This window comes from Antechinus flavipes, chromosome 2, assembly GCF_016432865.1.
Source record: "Antechinus flavipes isolate AdamAnt ecotype Samford, QLD, Australia chromosome 2, AdamAnt_v2, whole genome shotgun sequence".
NCBI classification, from domain to species: domain Eukaryota; kingdom Metazoa; phylum Chordata; class Mammalia; order Dasyuromorphia; family Dasyuridae; genus Antechinus; species Antechinus flavipes.
In genome coordinates this window covers 279,018,941-279,036,935 of record NC_067399.1, presented here as the reverse complement: position 1 = coordinate 279,036,935, position 17,995 = coordinate 279,018,941, and the positions used below count along the sequence as shown (strand labels likewise).

The following is a 17,995-nucleotide window of genomic DNA, read 5'->3' as shown; positions in this document are numbered from 1 at the left end:
GTGCTTCAATTTGTATTCAGACACAATCAATTCCTTCTCTGGATATGGATAGGATTTTTCATCATAATTCCTTCAGAGTAGTCATGGACGATTGTACTACTGAGAATAGCATTTCACTTTATTCATGGAGGACTTTCTGTGGTTTTTTTTCCCTGAGAGCATCAGATCTCTTTTAAAATACAAATTACACAGTAAAATTTTTGTATTTTTAAAAATAGTGACCCATGGTATATTCATAATTACATGTATAATTATCTTTTTACTATCTTTTGTATAGGGAAATATTAAAGTTGATAATTTTTAAATTCATAATCTTTTTACAATCACATACAAATGCTTCCTGAGAAGACAACATATTATGTTCATAGTCTTGATGGCAAGAAAGCTAGATGCCTATTTTTCCTTTAGAATTGCGCTTCCTTATTATAGTGAACTCAAAGTCCCTCTTTGGTAGGCAGTAACAAATCAGAGTGGAGTAAAGATATTAAATACCCTCTGAAAGTTTAAAAGGCTCCTAGGCCCAACTAAAATGCCACAGATCAAATTAAGAAACATGAGTGCTCTTTTCCCCAGTCAGAGAAGGATCTTTTCTATCATTTATATATACATACTTATCCTAGATTTCTCAGGATACTAATGCTGCCACTCCTAATCATTTAGATTTTGCATTCACCTCTCTCTCTCTCTCTAGCTATATCTATATCTATCTATATATATACACACATAGATATATATACACACACACACACATATATATATATGTTTCCTAATATTGTTAAGTACAGGGGATTGAAAATGTTAGTTATTAAGTCACTGTCCCTGGTCTTAAGGGGCTTACTACACATCACTTTCTCAACCTTAGAAATGAAACATACCTTCCTAAAGTAGGCTTCTGCCAAATACATGATCTTCTGTGGTGCTCCTGCACACTTAATTGGAGTATTTGGGAAAGTGAAGATTGCATTGCCCTCCTTGAAGCCCTGCAGAGCCTTCCATGTTTTCTCCACAGTTACAATGGAATAATTAGACCCTATTTTAGGATATCTAAATCCTTCAGGCAAACCTTTGATCTGAAACAAATGGGAAAAAGAAGGTCAAACAAAACAAGACAGAGGTACTCTCAAGTTTGAGCATATATACTACACCCCATAATTGCCCTCAGATTAACGGAGGTTAGGGAAAGATCTTAATTTTAAAAGCCTAAGGTCACCCACTGCAACCTGGACCATTGGCAATCACCTTGACTTCTATCCTGTCATTGGACTGCAATGACTCTGGTGGAGAAAGTGAGGTTGATGACCCAGCACAGCCCTGCCTCAATTAAATCCAATTCACATATGAGTCAAGACAATACTTTTATAATGTCATTGGTCCTCTTTAAGAATGAAAGATGAGATCTTTCTCGTCCAGCAAGTTAACTGTACAAATATGCATATATATTTTATATTTAACATATACTTTAACATATTTAACATGCATTGGACTGCCTGCCATCTAGGGGTAGGGGAAAGAAGGGGAAGTCCCCTGCTGACTACCTATCCCAGATGTTGGCAGGGATCCCCAAAGGTTTTTCAAGGGTCAATGTTGAAAAACTATCCATGTATATGTTTTATAAATAAAAAGCTATAATTAAAAAAAAAATGAAGGATGAGGAGCAGCTAGGTGGTACAGTGGATAGAGCACCAACCCTGAAGTCAGGAGGACCTGAGTTCAAATGTGACCTCAGACACTTAACACTTCCTACCTGTGTGATCCTGGGCAAGTCACTTAACTCCAATTGCCTCAGCCAAAAAAAAAGAATGAAGAATGAACATAGTAAGTAATAAGATCGCATTTCTTCCTTATTTTCAATGAACATTCAATATAAGACATGCATTGATGCTCACTATACGTAGTAATACTGTACTATAAACAGAAACCAAAACATGTAATGGAATGGTGGCTAGGGAAGGAAAATCCGGTCAGGAAAGTCACAGAGATAAGAAGCAGACCAGTAGGCTCCATCCAGGTTCTTGTCTTCTTCTCAGAAGCTATAACAGTATTAATTTGATTATACTTCTCAAAACAAAAGGGAGAAAACAGGGGACTAGAATCATATGCCTGAAGGGTGAGGAGAAAATGTCCCGGGTGAAGATGAGGATAACAAGGGCATGGCTTCTGGAAGTTCACCAAAAAAAAAAAAAAAAAAGCTTGGGCAGCAGGCCAGTATTATATGCATTTTATGGAAGGGGAGTAAAGAGAAGAGCTCTTAAAACCTGACTGTGCCATACTAAGAGATGGTAGAAGGTTAGAATTGAATGAGTGAGAATTGAATGAGTTTAAACCTAGATTTTCTGAACCTAAAAAAATTACACTGAGCTCAAATTCTTAGTCAAAACACAGATCAAGAAACCATCTATACTGCTCATTTTGAAAAAAATAAAACCAGTCATTTCCTTGGAAGAAGTACACAGATGCACAGACATGACAGGAAGTCACATGGATGCCTGTTTTTCCATTTAAAATAGCTCTGTGTCATTGTAGTGAGCTGAAGCCCCTCCTTGTTGGGCATAACAAACCATAGGCGAACACCTCTAAAAAGTTTAAAAGGTTCCAGGGTCCAACTAAAATGCCACAGATTAATTTATGGAACATGAGTGTTGTTCTTCCCAGTCAGAGAAAGATCAGCCCCTGAGTAATACAATCACCAGATTAGAAAAGTTCTCCTTTCTCCCAAAGGCCACCTGGACCCACTCTCCTGCCATCATATAAAGGCTTTACTACATGGAGTCCTCCCAGGCCAACCTAAAGATTCCCAGGGAAGGAACTTCAACTATCTCCTGTTTTATTAACCCAACTCCGGTATGTATTAACCCTTACTGTGATATATTTTCTGAGTTTAAGCAGCTTAACAGGCACAGTACTAATTAATCCAATTTTACAACTAAAGAAAGTTTTTCTTTAAATCAGAATCATATAGTTGGAATAGTGGCAGAACTAGGCCTACAAATCTAGTCTCTTGATGTTCAGCCCAGGTTCTTTGCTACAAAATCACATTTTTCTTCTGAAAGTTCACTTCAAATTCCATTCCCTAAGGGATAAGTTGCTGTTGTCATTGTTACTGTTTGTCCTTTGTTCTCAAAGAGGAACATAAAATCAGGGAGATGTTGCCATGATGTGCAAGTGAGTTAGATTGAAGTGAAGAAGGGCTGTGGAAGGTCACTTGCCTCACTTTCCCCTCCAGAAACATCCGGTCCAGTGGCCAGATATAGATCAGAACAACTGGAGACAGTCCTGGATGCAATGGGAGACCTTGGCTTTTTTAAGCTAAGGTCTTCAACAGGTCTCAGTTTGACTGAGATTCAGTGATTAAGGCTAGGGAGCAATAGAGCACTGGCCCAAGAATCAGGTGAATCTGAGTTCAAATTCAGATAAGTATCATTTATGCCATTCTGGGCAAGTCCTTTAACCCTAATTGCTTTAAGAAAAAAAAAAAAAGGACAAAAAGAAAAATAATTCCACTTCCTTTTTTATTATTGTCAACTTTCCCTTCTAAACTCTTTGTTCAATATGTCCCAGGCATACTTATCTTTGATCCACTGACACCACTTTAAAAAAAATTCAATGCTATCTTTTATTTATTCATCACATTCATTCCCGTTTCCTGATCTAGTGAGCCACTCTTTTGTAACAAGTAAAAAAGAGAAAAAGAAGATTAGCAGAATCAATCAACACAACAAATCTGGTTTATGCAATATTACAATTTATGTTATATTCCTATAGTCTCCCCCATTCACTGGCGTCAGTCTTGAAAAAGGTTCACTTTGAAGTGAATAATAGACCAACAGGAGATGAATCTACTACTCCTTAGTCAAAAGGACCTGAGAATAAAGAAAGATGTTACAAGGTCCATGTGTGCCTTATGCAGAGCTGTTCTGGCAAATCAATTAGCTCTTCAAGAGGAAATAAAAGTATGCAACACACACTTTTAAGTTTAATCTGCACCACTTTATCCATCACTTTCTTACCCCTAGACAATCAACAAAACAATAAAGTAAGCTCTGATTTGTACTATTTGTCCGTTTCTGAAGTGTAAATGCTCATGCTAAAAATTTAACAATTGGCTCTGTGAGAAATGATTATTAATAACCCATATCTTGGGGAGATTCAGAGGCTCTCCATTCTTTCTAAATTTCTCATTTTATAAAGTTCCCTTTTCTTGATGGATATTACTGATAATGAGATTGCATTGACTTCCTTCTGTCTGAGACAGATGCCACTCAGTCTTGCAAGGAATTTAATCTGGAGTGGGGAAACCCACTATGTCCTGCTCCTTAGCAGGCTTCCTTGAGAAGGCAACTAGATGGGATAGTGGATAGAGTACTGGCCCTGATGCAACCTCAGACATTTAATACTTACTAGCTATGTGATCCTAAGCAAACCATTTAACCCTAATTGCCGCTAGGAGGAAAAAAAGAGAGATACTCAGATAGTCATTTTAATATAGTCCACCTCCAATTATATTAACCAATTAAATTTGATTACTGTTTGATAGATCACCTCTTGTTTTGAAGGGCATATAAATTTATGATTCCACTATCATGACTGCCTTTAGTCTAAGAGAGACCAGTAAATGATCATCTTTTCACTAATTATCTGCCTTAGTTTCATTAAGAAAATTATTAAGTTACCTAGAAACTATGTCTCTCAAACCTTTTTAATAGTCATAACTCTCTGGAGTCAATAAGAACAGCCTCCAGCACACCCTTTATGCCATACCTTAACAAATAAAAATATGCATGAAATAATGACAAGTGAAGTGAGCAGAGCCAAGAGAATGTTGTATTGGTAACAACAATATTGTTCAAAGAATAATTGGAAATAATAAGGTTATTCTAAGTACTATAATTATCCAAATCACTATAAAAGACCTGTGAAGGAAGATATTGTCTATCTCCAGAGGAAAAAAACTATAAATAGAAGTATGCATTATATGGTTTTATATATATTTATAAATCTATGTCAAAGATCTTCTCTAATGCAAGATGGAAAGAGAATGAGGGAGGTAGACAGTTCAGAATTTAAAATTTAACAATAAATTAATTTTTTTTAATTTGCCAAAAAATAAAAATAAAACTTTGTTCAAATGTGATAGAAACATCCTAGTACTTTTAACACTAAGAAATAGGAAGTGCAAGAAACAAGGAAAAAAAAAACATTACTCAATTCTTTGCATTATTAAGATTTCTATTAAAGTACCAGGTAAGAATCTGATTACATACTTTTTTTTTTTTTTTTTTTTTTTTTTTTTTTTGCTGAGGCAAGTGGGGTTAAGTGCCCAGGGTTACACAGCTGTTAAGTGTCTAAGGTCACATTTGAACTCAGGTTCTCCTGACTACAGGACTGGTGCTCTATCTACTACACTACCTTGCTGCCCCTGATAGCATACTTTTTAAGAATAATGTGTAGACCATTGTTGGTGCAATTGTGAACACATCCAGCCATTCTGGAGAGAGATTTGGAACTATGCTCAAAACTTTATCAAACTTTGACCCAGCAGTGTTACTACTGGGCTTATATCCCAAAGAGATCTTAAAGGGAAAGGGACCTGTATGTGCAAGAATGTTTGTGGCAGCCCTTTTTGTTGTGACCAGAAACTGGAAAATGAATGGATGCCCATCAATTGGAGAATGGCTGAATAAAATGTGGCATATGAATGCTATGGAATATTATTGTTCTGTAAGAAATGACCAACAGGGTGATTTCAGACTGGCCTGGAGAGATTTACATGAACTGATGCTGAGTGAAATGAGCAGGACCAAGAGATCATTATATAGAGCAACAACAATACTATATGATGATCAATTCTGATGGACATGGTCCTCTTCAACAATGAGATGAACCAAATCAGTTCTAATAAAGCAGTAATGAATAGAACCAGCTACACCCTGAGAAAGAACTCTGGGAGATGACTATGAATCACTACATAGAATTCCCAATCCCTCTGTTTTTGTCCACTTGCATTTTTTTATTTCCTTCACAGGTTAATTGTACACTATTTCAAAGTCCGATTCTTCTTGTGCAGCAAAATAACTGTATGGACATGTATACATATATTGTATTTAACATATACTTTAACATATTTAACATGTATTGATTTACCTGCCATCTGGGGGAGGGGAAGAAGAGGGGAAAAATTGGAACAAAAGGTTTTGAAATTGTCAGTGCTGAAAAATTACCCATGCATATATTTTGTAAATAAAAAGCTATAATAAAAAAAAAGAAGGATGTGTAGAAATAAGAGGTTTAAAGATGGATGACCTAGGGGAGGAGGTGGAGGGAAGGGGGGGAAAGTTGAAACAGAAGTTTTTGCAAGGGTCAATATTGAAAAATTACTCATGCATATATTTTGTATAAAAAGCTATAATAAATAAATGGATTTTTTAAGATGGATGACAAAGAAGATTTAAAGGGTATTAAAAACTGTTTTTGTCCTCTGAACAAAAATTAATGGAATAGAAAATATCTGTTTTAGAGAAAAGAATCATAGATTTGTAGTCAAATTTCACTGGCTCCAAAATCAGCATTATTTCTATTATACCATACTGCCTCTAAAGCTAAGGGGAAGTTGATTACTTCAAGTTTAAAAAGCATTTTTTAGGAAGAAACAAAATAAGTGTTTATGAAATACCTAATATATTCCAGGAACTTCACTAAGCAATTTACAAATATCTTGTAACCCTGAAAGAGGTGCTAATCTTCTCTTCATTTAGCAGTTAAGGAAACTGAGGCAGACAGAGGTTACTTATCCAGGATCATCCATTTTAGTGTCCGAGTTGGATTTGAACTCAGGCCTTCCTAGTCCAGGTCCAATATTCTAACCATTGTGCTCTATACTTTGCCACTTGTCTGACTATGAAGAAGATTCTGAGCAATTTGTCTACATTAGAGTGGAAAGGGGTAAATGGATTTATGTTTAAAAAAAAACAGAAGATATTTCAATTGGATATAATTAGATTTAATTTGGATTTCTTGATTGTCAAAGAAATTAAAGAAAATGATGCCTAAGGAAGACTAGGAAGCATATGTCCTTTAAAAATATTTAGGAAAACACATACCTATTCTTCATTGGATTTTATATTCATTCAACTGAAGTCAAGAATCTAGACCAAAAAACTACTCTATAATTCTTTTGTTGTTGTTCAGTCATTTTCAGTTCCAACTCTTCAGAACCCATTTGGGATTTTCTTGGGAAAGATACTGGAATAAACGTTTTTTCCATTTCCTTCTTTATCTCATTTTACAGATAAGGAAACTGAGACAAACAAATTTAAGTGACTTTCCCAGGATCACACAGTCAGTAAGTGTCAGAGACCAGATTTGAATTCAGGAAGATAAGTTTCCCTAACTCCAGATCCAACACTCTAACCACTCCGCCATCCTTAGATTTAAAGCTGAAGAGAGCTTTAGTCCTCACTTGGTCCCAATTCTCCATTTCACAGATGAAGAAACTGAATCCTAGAAATTTACCTTCAATCACACAAATAAGAATTAGCAGAGCTGGGATGTGAAAATAAATTTAATTTCTCTGTTTTTTAATCCTCCACAACAAAACAGATAAGATTTTCATGGTAATCTTTTTGCAATGAGATAGTCAAATGTCCTTTAAAATAATGTTTCTTTGGATAAGCAACCAAACCAATTCTGCCAACTCCTTTATTTGGTACTCCCTTTTTCCATTTAAATGAAAATTCCATCTGTCTTCTGTTTTCATTTACAATCAGAATGTCAAGATTAACATAATTCAATTCCTTCAATAAGATATCCACTTATGGATATTTCGGGAAAGATTAAAACACTTAGAGTACCAACAATTAAATTAATGGTTATAGATAGCCTAAAATCTGCAAGAGTCTCAACACCAGTATTCTGCTCGCTTTTTTGCCACTCTTCCATCACCAAAGAAACAGGAAGGAATCATACAGGACAAAATGCATACTTTGCATTTTTCTTTGTCCCCACACATTACCAGAGCCAAGGAGCTAGCCTACTAGCAATAAGCATCAATGTACTTCTAGGTTCGTCTTCATAAAGCAAACAATCATTGCCAGAACTGTACTTGAAGTCTTGCCAACATTTGAAATTTGACATAGTTTTTTATTAGTATTCTGTAAGAACTTGATACTAAATCCTTTAGAAGACTTATTTGGCAATTTGTGATATATTGGTTCTCTTGTTAGTAACAGTTTAGAACTCACTAGGCAGCAGTCCATTAAGCACTCAGGGTAACAGTAATTATACTGTCAAATCTCATTGCCAAACTATAATATAAATCAGTAAGATAATGGTTTGGATGTGTCCATGATCTCTCTTCTCTTTGGTTAGAAGAAGAAAATGTTAGTGATTACAAATTGATGTTTAGTCAACTTACCAAGCAGTAAGACTGTTACTAATATTTCTATTTTACGTAGCAAACATCTTTCTAATTAATTAATTCTAATGTGCATTTATAACAATGCTCTATCCATTAAGCCAACAAAAAATATACCTCACTATAAGCCTATAAAGCCCAGCAAAATAAATTCTCATATTGGCCATGCATGAAAATATATGCCTCTCTCTGCAGCTCTTAAATTCATCACATCATTGGAAAGAGAGTAGCAGTGTACTTTAACTTCACTAGACTGGTTTATCATGACACCCATCAGAGTTCTTAAATCTTTTAAAGTTGTTTATCTTTAAAATTTGTTCTTATTGTATAAATTGTTCTCTTTGGCTCACTTCATTCTGCCTTAGTTCACACAAATCTTCAGTTTTCTCTAGAAATGTGTCAGGTCCAATTTTAGTCATTTTAAATATATGTGTGTGTGTATATATATATATATGCATGTATGTATTTATATGTATATGTATATATGTGTTTGATACATATGAATGTGTGTATACACATGTGTGTGGTTCCTTTGTCCTATTTTTTAAAATTCTTAATAAATATGAACTAAAATATGCACCTCTTTGTATACTGTATAACAAATAGAGAGGTCCAACTCATATACTCAGGTCAATAACCTCATCCTGAATGTTTAGTCAGGCATAAATAAAAATGTAATTGATTTGCCTTATCTCTGAAGAATTTATCTTCCTTTTCATCTTGTTTCCAAAGATGGCAGGTAGATTGATGCCTCGTTTTTAGGATCAAATCACTGATACCCCTAAGCAAGGTTGGAAGCCTTGAAAAATGTCTGTCTTATGGCAAAACCAACAATTAAGTTTTAAAGAAAACTGTCTTGAAGAAGTCAAATCCAACACCATTCTCCAACAGCTATTTTTAAGGAAGTCTGGATTTACTTGGTGTTAGAATATAAACTCCACTCTTGGTCAACATACATGAGAAAAATGGATCTTTATTCATTCCAGGGGCATAAATTCACTCAAACAAATCTCTCCTTGTTTATACTATTCTGAAAGTCAGAGACTATATCCTGGGATCTCAGGGCCAACTAGAGCACTAGAAAGGCAAATAATGGGAATCCTGTTAGATTATAGTAACAATACTCCTTAGATAACATCTATGAACTCAAAGAAATAAAATCATTGATTTTACTACATCCCTGCAGTTATTCCTAAGTAATCACATGGAGTTGTTTGACACAATTATTTGACACAGTAATTCCCCATAAGATTGTTGGAAATAATAGTATTTCCCATAATCATGGAATCTGGTACTTCAAGTTGAAAGGGATCTGGGAAGTCACTTATTTCAACCTATACCAAAAAAGAATACTTTCAAAACCATACTAGGCAAGTGATCACCCAGTCTTTACTTTAAGGACCATAGTGAGGATTCAAAGCCACTACACCTCCTGAAGGAGGTCATTCCATTTTAAGATTTCTCTCATGATTATCAATCTTTTTTCATAAAATATACCTCCATCTAACTTTTACCTATAGGCAAAATGTTTACCTAACATTTTAACTGGGTGGAAAAAATTTGGATTATCAATTACAGCTAGATGGAAATTTCTGGCCAAATCAAAATACAAGACTGGACTTCAATATAAATGAATCTCTGTAACAGAAAAATCATTTAAGACATACCTTTTCAAATTCCAGCTTAATTCCAAGAGCAATGATGAGATATTTATAAGCAATCTATAATACAAAAAGAATGGTACTTCAGACAATAGAACTTTGGTACAAAATAGGCACTCATGGAATTGGGTTACATTGTTTCAGGAACAAATAGCCTTCTGTAGAATGCTAAGATGGATAGATGGAAGGAAGAAAGGAAAGAAAAAAAGAAGGAAGGAAGGAAGGAAGGAAGGAAGGAAGGAAGGAAGGAAGGAAGGAAGGAAGGAAGGAAGGAAGGAAGGAAGGGAGGGAGGAAGGAAGGAAGGAAGGAAGGAAGGAAGGAAGGAAGGAAGGAAGGAAGGGAGGGAGGAAGGAAGGGAGGGAGGGATAGGGGTATGTGTGTGCATATGTGTGTAGAAAAAGAAAGAGAGGGGAGGGAGGGAGGAAAGGAACGAGAGAGAGAGAGAGAGAGAGAGAGAGAGAGAGAGAGAGAGAGAGAGAGAGAGAGAGAGAGATGACCTGTATATAGGTAACCTGTGAGCTGGGCCATCATAGTTGGAGAATATACAGTTGAATTAAGTAACAAGTTATCTGCTCTTCTTTAATAATCATTGGATGATGAGTTACATTATCCTACCATAAAAATATACAGTGCATTTGTATCCCTTTTCTGTTGGGAACAAAAAAATTTATCTTAACTATTTTGGTAGAAAGGTGGATTTAAGGGAATGTTAATTTTATATTGACCCAGAGTGGTTGACAGAAACAGAACAAAAGGACACTGCCATGTCAAGAAGTATCAATAAGAAGAATGTAACTAATAAGCAAAGAACTTACTAGAAAGGGAAGGGTTTGAAGGGAGTTAAGAAAGTAGCTAGGAAAAAAAAAAAACAGAAGTTAGTTTTAAAAATAGCAACAATTATAAATGAGTTGGAAGAAGAAAAAGAATAAACAGTAAATAAATTAAGATGAAGTTGAAAAATCAAAGAATTGACAATATCTATGGGAAGTATAGGTAGTAGAATGTTACATTCTAGTCTAGGGAAACAAATAACCATTATTTTCCAAAGTGATTGAGATGAAAGTAGCTTCAGTTTGAAAATGGAAGCTTATTAAGAGCAAGCCATCAGAAACAACCTGCTTTTAGGAGTGTAGGAGAGAACCAATAGGCAAGATTACATAATAAATGCATTTAAATACCAAAGTGAGGTTCAAGGGGGGTGTCATTCCTGACAGGAAAATATGAGAAGGCTTCCTGGAAGAAATGACATCTGAACTGGACTTTTAAAGAACTGATAAAATTCAATGGCAAAGAGGGAAAAGAAACATCTTCAAAGCATAGGAAACCATGTAAGCAAAGGTGTGAAGACTGGAAAGCATGGGAATATTTGGAAGATAGAGTATCCTGAACTTGGTTAAGATATAGAGTGCATAAAGGGGAATAATATGATCTGAGCCTGAAAAAGTAGGATTATATTAGACAAAAAAGTCTGAATGTTATCTAATAGGCAATAGGGACTCATTTCAGGTTATTAAACAGGGCAGTATTGTGATCAGACCTATGAAAGGAAGATTATCCTAGGAAAAACAAGTGAGACAGAAAGGCCTTGAAAGAATAAGTTACCTCTTTGCCTTCATCGATGAGGATGCGGTTCTTGTCTGGATCCAGTTCTCTCACTCTTGATTTGATCCATTCTACTCCTGATGGAATAACTCTTGCCATGGAACGGCTGGATGATGACAGCTTTTTGGCACCAGCACCCACCAATGTCCACATAGGCTGGTAAAAATGTTTCTAAAAAACAAAATATTATAAGAATTCCTCTCAATGGATATGTTCCCAAGGGGTAGAAGAAAAGATAACTCCTTGCACTAATTACTGATCTCTTAAATGGGTCCCAAGGAAAAGTTCCTGAAAATTAGGCCCACAGGTCCCCCTAGCTATTGCTTCCTGAAAGACAGCCATACTCCCAACCATAGAATTACAACAGAAACTCCCTGATACAGTAATATTTCAAGGCCTCTGATTTCATCAAGATGGATATTCTCTTCTCTGTGGATCTCAGATCTTCTATCACTTAGCAGATTACTTCATAGCTATTGTGATCCCCAAAATACCCAATCCATGGTGATTAATTTTCTGGTGAAGAGCCTTTTCACATTTGGCTAGGATTGTTCTTGGAAAGCATCCCATCACTAGAACAATCTGGTAAGGTGAAAGGGCTTTGGCCTTGGAAGTAAGGGTAATAAATTCATGTACTGATTCTGTTATTTTCTAGTTGTGTGACCTTATCAACAAAATTCTGAGGTCATTCTTGATGATCTCTAAGTAATTTAAATCATATTGTCCTATGATTCATTCATTGATAATCACCTATCAAAGAAATAGACAGGGCTACCTAAAAACTAGCCCCCCCCTTTTTTTGAAAACACATGAGGTATCTGAGACTCCCCAAAAAGAGCAAGGGACAAGATCATACATGCTGCAGGTAACAGAGCTTCCTATCAAATCTAGGTCTCCTGTCTCTGAACTCTTTCCTCTACCCTATACTTCCTGTCTCTCTTCTAAGGTCCCTTTTAGCTCTAACTTCCTATAGAATTATGAAGTCTTCTAGTTTGATGGCCCTCACCAGAGTTTACATTATACTAGCATGGCCTAGAAGAATTTGGTCACCTCCATGCCATTATGGGGAATAAGAATTGAATTTTATCTATCAGATCCCCTAATAACAAAACTCATTTCAGTGAGTATGAATGATATCTGGCTGAAATCTCATTTAGTACTTACAGGGATAAGGACTGGGAATTCATTAGTTAAGGGGAAACTCTAGAATGGGGAGACTTCCCTACCAATATAGGTCAGCACCTTCTCAACAATATATAGTTTTAAAGAATTACATGGAGCCTACACAGCTTAAGAGACCAGCCCTGGGTCACAAAGGCAATCTGTCAGGGGTGAGATTTGAACTCAGGTCTTCCTGATCTTGAGATCACCTTTCTATATAGTGTCATACTGCTAATTTATATGATTCCTTTCCCTTTCCCCTTTCTCTTTCCCTCTTCTGCCCCTTTCTCAACTGTTTTCACTCTTTCTCTTCTTTTCTTCTTGCCCTCTCCTCTGTCTCTGTGTGTGTGTCTGTATCCTTTCTCTCTTTCTCTTTCTCTCTCTTCATTACTCATTCATTACAATGTCAAACTATAGTAATAATACATAGCAAGACAATATATTTATATAATGCCTTTGAAAGAGAGGGACAGACTTGTGATTTTATTGTTGCAGGAAACTCTAATGAAGAAACTGCATCTACCAATGTGCATCCAAACCTAATAATCTTCAAAAGTTATCTGATCCACTAAGAGAATAATTAATTATTTTTCCCAAATGAACCAGAGAGCTTGAATTTAGACCCAGGCTTTCTCTCTTTCTAAACTACACTATACTACATATAAACATAAGGTTTATAAACTATACATTATATGTAAGGCAGGTGTAAGCATTTTAATATATGTATATTACCAGAGACCTCCATTGTCCATCAGTCTAAAAATCACTGGATGGATAAATCTGAAAAGCAACTAGGAGAAAATACTCTGAATAAAAACTGAGCTGGAAAATAGGCAGGCATCCAGATAAAGGATGAAACAACCTAATTTAATGCATACTTTGGGAATTTCAATCTATTAGTAAAATTTAGAATTAGAAGGGACATTAGAGGTCATCTGATCCAACCTTACATTTTACAGATGAGGAAACTGAGGTTCAGAGAGTTAAAGTAACTTGTTCATTTCAAGAAGGTTCCAAGAATTTAGATCTTCATGGCTTTCTTAAAGCCATATAAGGTTCCTCTATATGCTATTACAGTGCCTGTGAATATTCAAACTATCTTTTTACAGAGTTGTTATAAGGAACAACTCCCTTTAAGAAGGGAGGAAAAGATCCCAAGAAAGATAGTCTAAATCAGGATTCTTTAGACTTTCAGATCTCACGGGCTAAGTTAGAACTAGTCAAGGATCATAAATAATCTCATGGGGTAGCTATGAATTCCCTGGAGACTTTTTCTTGCTAATATACATGGGGTAGCTATGAACTCCCTAGAGACTTTTCTTGCTAATATACATGGGATAGCTATGAACTCCCTGGAGACTTTTTCTTGCTAATATACATCCCAAGACATTTTCATAGATCCAAAACTATTCCAAATATTCGGACGCTTTCTGACAACAGAAAATTGTTGAAAAGTTCCCCAACCCTCCCAATATATAAAAAGCTATCTTAGCCTGAGAGTCAATAGTCCCTAAAGTACTTTGTAATTGTTTCCTAAGATCATTATGGCTAATAGTGGATATAAGCAGTGGCTATGGAATTGATCAATCTGCTGCCACCATGGAAAGCAATGGGTTTCTTATTTCTAGCTCACTTTTACATAAACAGTGGTTCACCAACAACAGGAACAGAGGCAAGTGAACCAAGAAATTAAAGGTTGACTAGGAGCCAAGTATCAGAAGATTTGGGTTTCTGGCTATTCTGAGCCTCAATGGGATTCAAACATCAGATACTTTGTATATTCAGAATGTTGTTTTAGGAAAATACAAACTTGAGATAAAAATCATAGATCCTGCTCACGTAGTTTATAGTTTAATAAGTTCCTTGAAGATTCCCTGATGCTTTATAGTCAATTATCAAAGCTAATCCCTGAAGTCCCATTGCTTTCTCCAATCAATGCATCATTCAAATTTCTGGTCTCAGAGTGAAGGTCAAAAAGGGAGCCTACAACATTGCTGCCATAGATGTTCCATGGTCATTCTGTTTAAAAGAGGAAAAATGAAAATATATCTAAAGGAAAATATGAGAAATTTTCTTACACTCTTACTTGATGACAAGTAACTACCAATCAGTGAATTCTAAATAACACAATTTGATTTCAGGAATATATCCTGACTAGGAATATTTATTTCCTAGTCACCTCACCTTCCTTATTCAGTCAAAACAAATATAAGGGTGGGAAATTTTGTTCTTATCTTCACTTCACCCCCTTATCTTTTCCTCCAGTTTTCCACATAGTTTGCCTCAGGTAGTTCCTGCCATTCAGAAGTAAAAGAAAAAAATGGACCTAGCACCCCCTAAAAAAGTTTAATTGGGAACATTTCACTGAAATTTTTGGAAATTTTTAACCTGCATTAATAATTCTATTTGATCTTGATTTATAATTTATTTATTTATTTAACTCCTTTTTCTCTTTGCTGCAGGGTAAATGTAGTAGGCCAAGCTCTGGAAATAAGAGCTAAGGAAAAGTGAATTTAAAACCTGCCTCTGATGTTTACTTAGTGGTATGACCCTGGGGGAGTTAATTTATGTCTCTCAACCTCAGGTTCCTCACCTACTTCATAGGTTGATGTGAGAAAGAAATGAGATAACCTATGTAGTGTACTTTGTAAACTTTAAAATGCTATGTAATGTTGATGGTTAGTAATGAGACCACATAAATAAAGCATTAAGTAAATGTTATTATTATTATTATTACACCATCTTCTTTATTAAGACTGTACTCAAACTACCTTTCCTTAGAGAGAAGAAAGAATTGCTTTAAAAAACAACAACAACAATAAAGTTATCCATATGTACAACCCCTAGCCACTAAAAAAATCATATCAATCCAGGTCTACATTCTCATATGATTTATTTCTGATTGAAATATTCATAAGTGCATAGGATTCTTTAATCTCTATTTTTATATACCACTTTAAGTATCTGAATTCCCAGTTTCATTCTGCTCTAATGCATTCACATACACATATGTACAAATATATTTAAATATATGTGTATGCAAATATATAGGAAATGCTCTTTTATTTGGTATTTTAAGTTGAGAATTTTTATTTGAAAAAAAGATGTCTAAATAATTTTCTTATGCTTAATGAAAATTATGCTATAATTTTCTTATAATTGAGATGTCCCTGATATAGTAATTTTTGTGCCTAGGGCAAGTGGTATAAAATGGAAACCAGGAAAAGCAACAAAAGATGCTACCCTCAAGTGACATGGGGGTTGGAAAAGCAAATAGGAGAGCCCAGGATTCTACAACAGTCACTTCCAGGAAAGTCACTGCCACAGGAAGTTGTATATCTGAGGCAAGACAAAATTCACTTTGGGTGAAACAGTTAGAAAAAGAAAACATGACATTTACAATTTCCTATTTTTAACTAATTATGTCTGCTAAATAGGTGCTAAAATCAGTTCTTTATACATTCCAATATCCAAAGCAAAGCCCTGGTTGCTAGGTATGCAGCTGGAGATGGGAAAGGAAGGAAAGAAATAAGCATTCATTAAGTACCTACTAAGTACTAGACATTGTGCTGAATGCTTTACAATATTATCTTATTTGATCTTCACAATAATACTTGGAGGAAAGTGCTAGGAGACAAGGGAGAGAAAGGGGCTGGGGTCCACTCACATTCATAGTGTTGTGAAAGAGCTGTCTAACTGCTGGTCTGAAACTTGCTACTGTGGCTCTCTCACAAGCTTCGCAAATAACTTTTGTTTTTATATAATAATAATATTATAACACTCATATAGCACTTTTAAGTTTGAAAATCTCCTTATAAATTATTTCACTTGATTCTCCTCACAACTCTATAAAGTTAGTGTTATTATTATCCCGATATGGCTGTTCAGTTATTTTGGTCTTGTTCAACTCTTCATAACCTCATCTGCAGTTTTCTTGGAAAAGATACTGGAGTAATATGCCATTTCCTTCTCTAGATCATTTTACATTTGGGGAAATTGAAACAGAGTTAAATAACTTGCCCAGGGCCACACAGCCAGTAAGTCTTTCTGACTCCAAGTCCAGTATTTTATTGATAATGCTACCTAGTTGCCTGATATCAATATAAAATTTCTTAATTCTATGGCAGCATGAAAAGAGGTAGTACCTCTCCCCCTTGAATCCAAAAACCACTATTACATCCATCTAAACTTTTCCATATCCTTCCCCTTCAGATTACAGATCTAGAACTGTAAGGAAATACCAAGTGCATCCCCTCATGATACAGATTATTAAGTATCCATCTGTTCTTGGCTCTTTCAGATACTTCATCTTAAGGGTCTTTTTGCAGAACTATCAGAGACAGCTAGGTAGGGTGATGAACAAAGCACTGGGCCAGACATACTCAAGTTCAGGCATGAAAAAGTTGGGGAGAGCAGTTAGGTGGCACAAAGTCTAAAGTGTGAGGAAGACTCATCTTTCTGAATTCAAATCTTGCCTCAGACACTTAGAGCTGGGTGATCCTAGGCAAATCAGTTACCCCTGTTTGCCTCAGTTTCCCCAAAATTAAAGTAAGCTGGAGAAGAAAACGGCAAACTACTCCAGTATCTTTGCCAAGAAGACTCTAAAAGGAAGCACAAAAAGTCAGACAATTAAAAAATGAATAAACAGCAACATGGATAGGTTGAATACAGATCTTATTACATCTTTCTAATTTCCCAATTACTGTTGAGGATAGTTTCCAGTTACTCAGGCTCATAACCTCAGTGTAAATTTTGATTCCTCATTCACCCACATATCAAACGGCTAGGTGCTGATCTAGCCTCAGACACAAGCTGTAGGGCCTTAAGTAAATCATTTAACTTCTATTTGCCTCAGTTTCCCCATCCATAAACTGTGAATGATAAAAATACACCTAAATCCTAGGTTTTTGTGAGGATCAAGTGAGATAATATTTGTGAAATGCTTGGCACATGAATGGCACATATTAAGTGCTACTTAATATTGTTAACTATTTAACGATATTAACAAAATATTAAACAAAATTAAATGCTACTTAAGATTAATTCATAGTTTTAACTACTATTATCCAACTAATTTGCAGATTCTATTGCTTCTTCCCTGACATATCTCACATTTGTTCCCTTCTTACTACTACCACAGCCACCCACTCTAGTTGTAGC

General features: G+C 35.4%; 1 protein-coding gene across 4 annotated transcripts in view; it reads right to left on the bottom strand.

Annotated features, from left to right (window-relative positions):
* Window positions 1-17,995, bottom strand: part of SQOR (sulfide quinone oxidoreductase) — a 67,775-nt gene that overhangs the window by 10,476 nt on the left and 39,304 nt on the right. For all 4 annotated transcript variants that reach the window (XM_051977268.1, XM_051977271.1, XM_051977269.1 and 1 more), the window contains 3 exons: window positions 11,675-11,845; window positions 10,078-10,131; window positions 876-1,070 (listed from right to left, as the gene is read on the bottom strand). In XM_051977268.1, coding sequence (XP_051833228.1) covers window positions 876-1,070; window positions 10,078-10,131; window positions 11,675-11,845 — 420 coding nt within the window. The remainder of the gene's footprint in view (window positions 1-875; window positions 1,071-10,077; window positions 10,132-11,674; window positions 11,846-17,995) is intronic.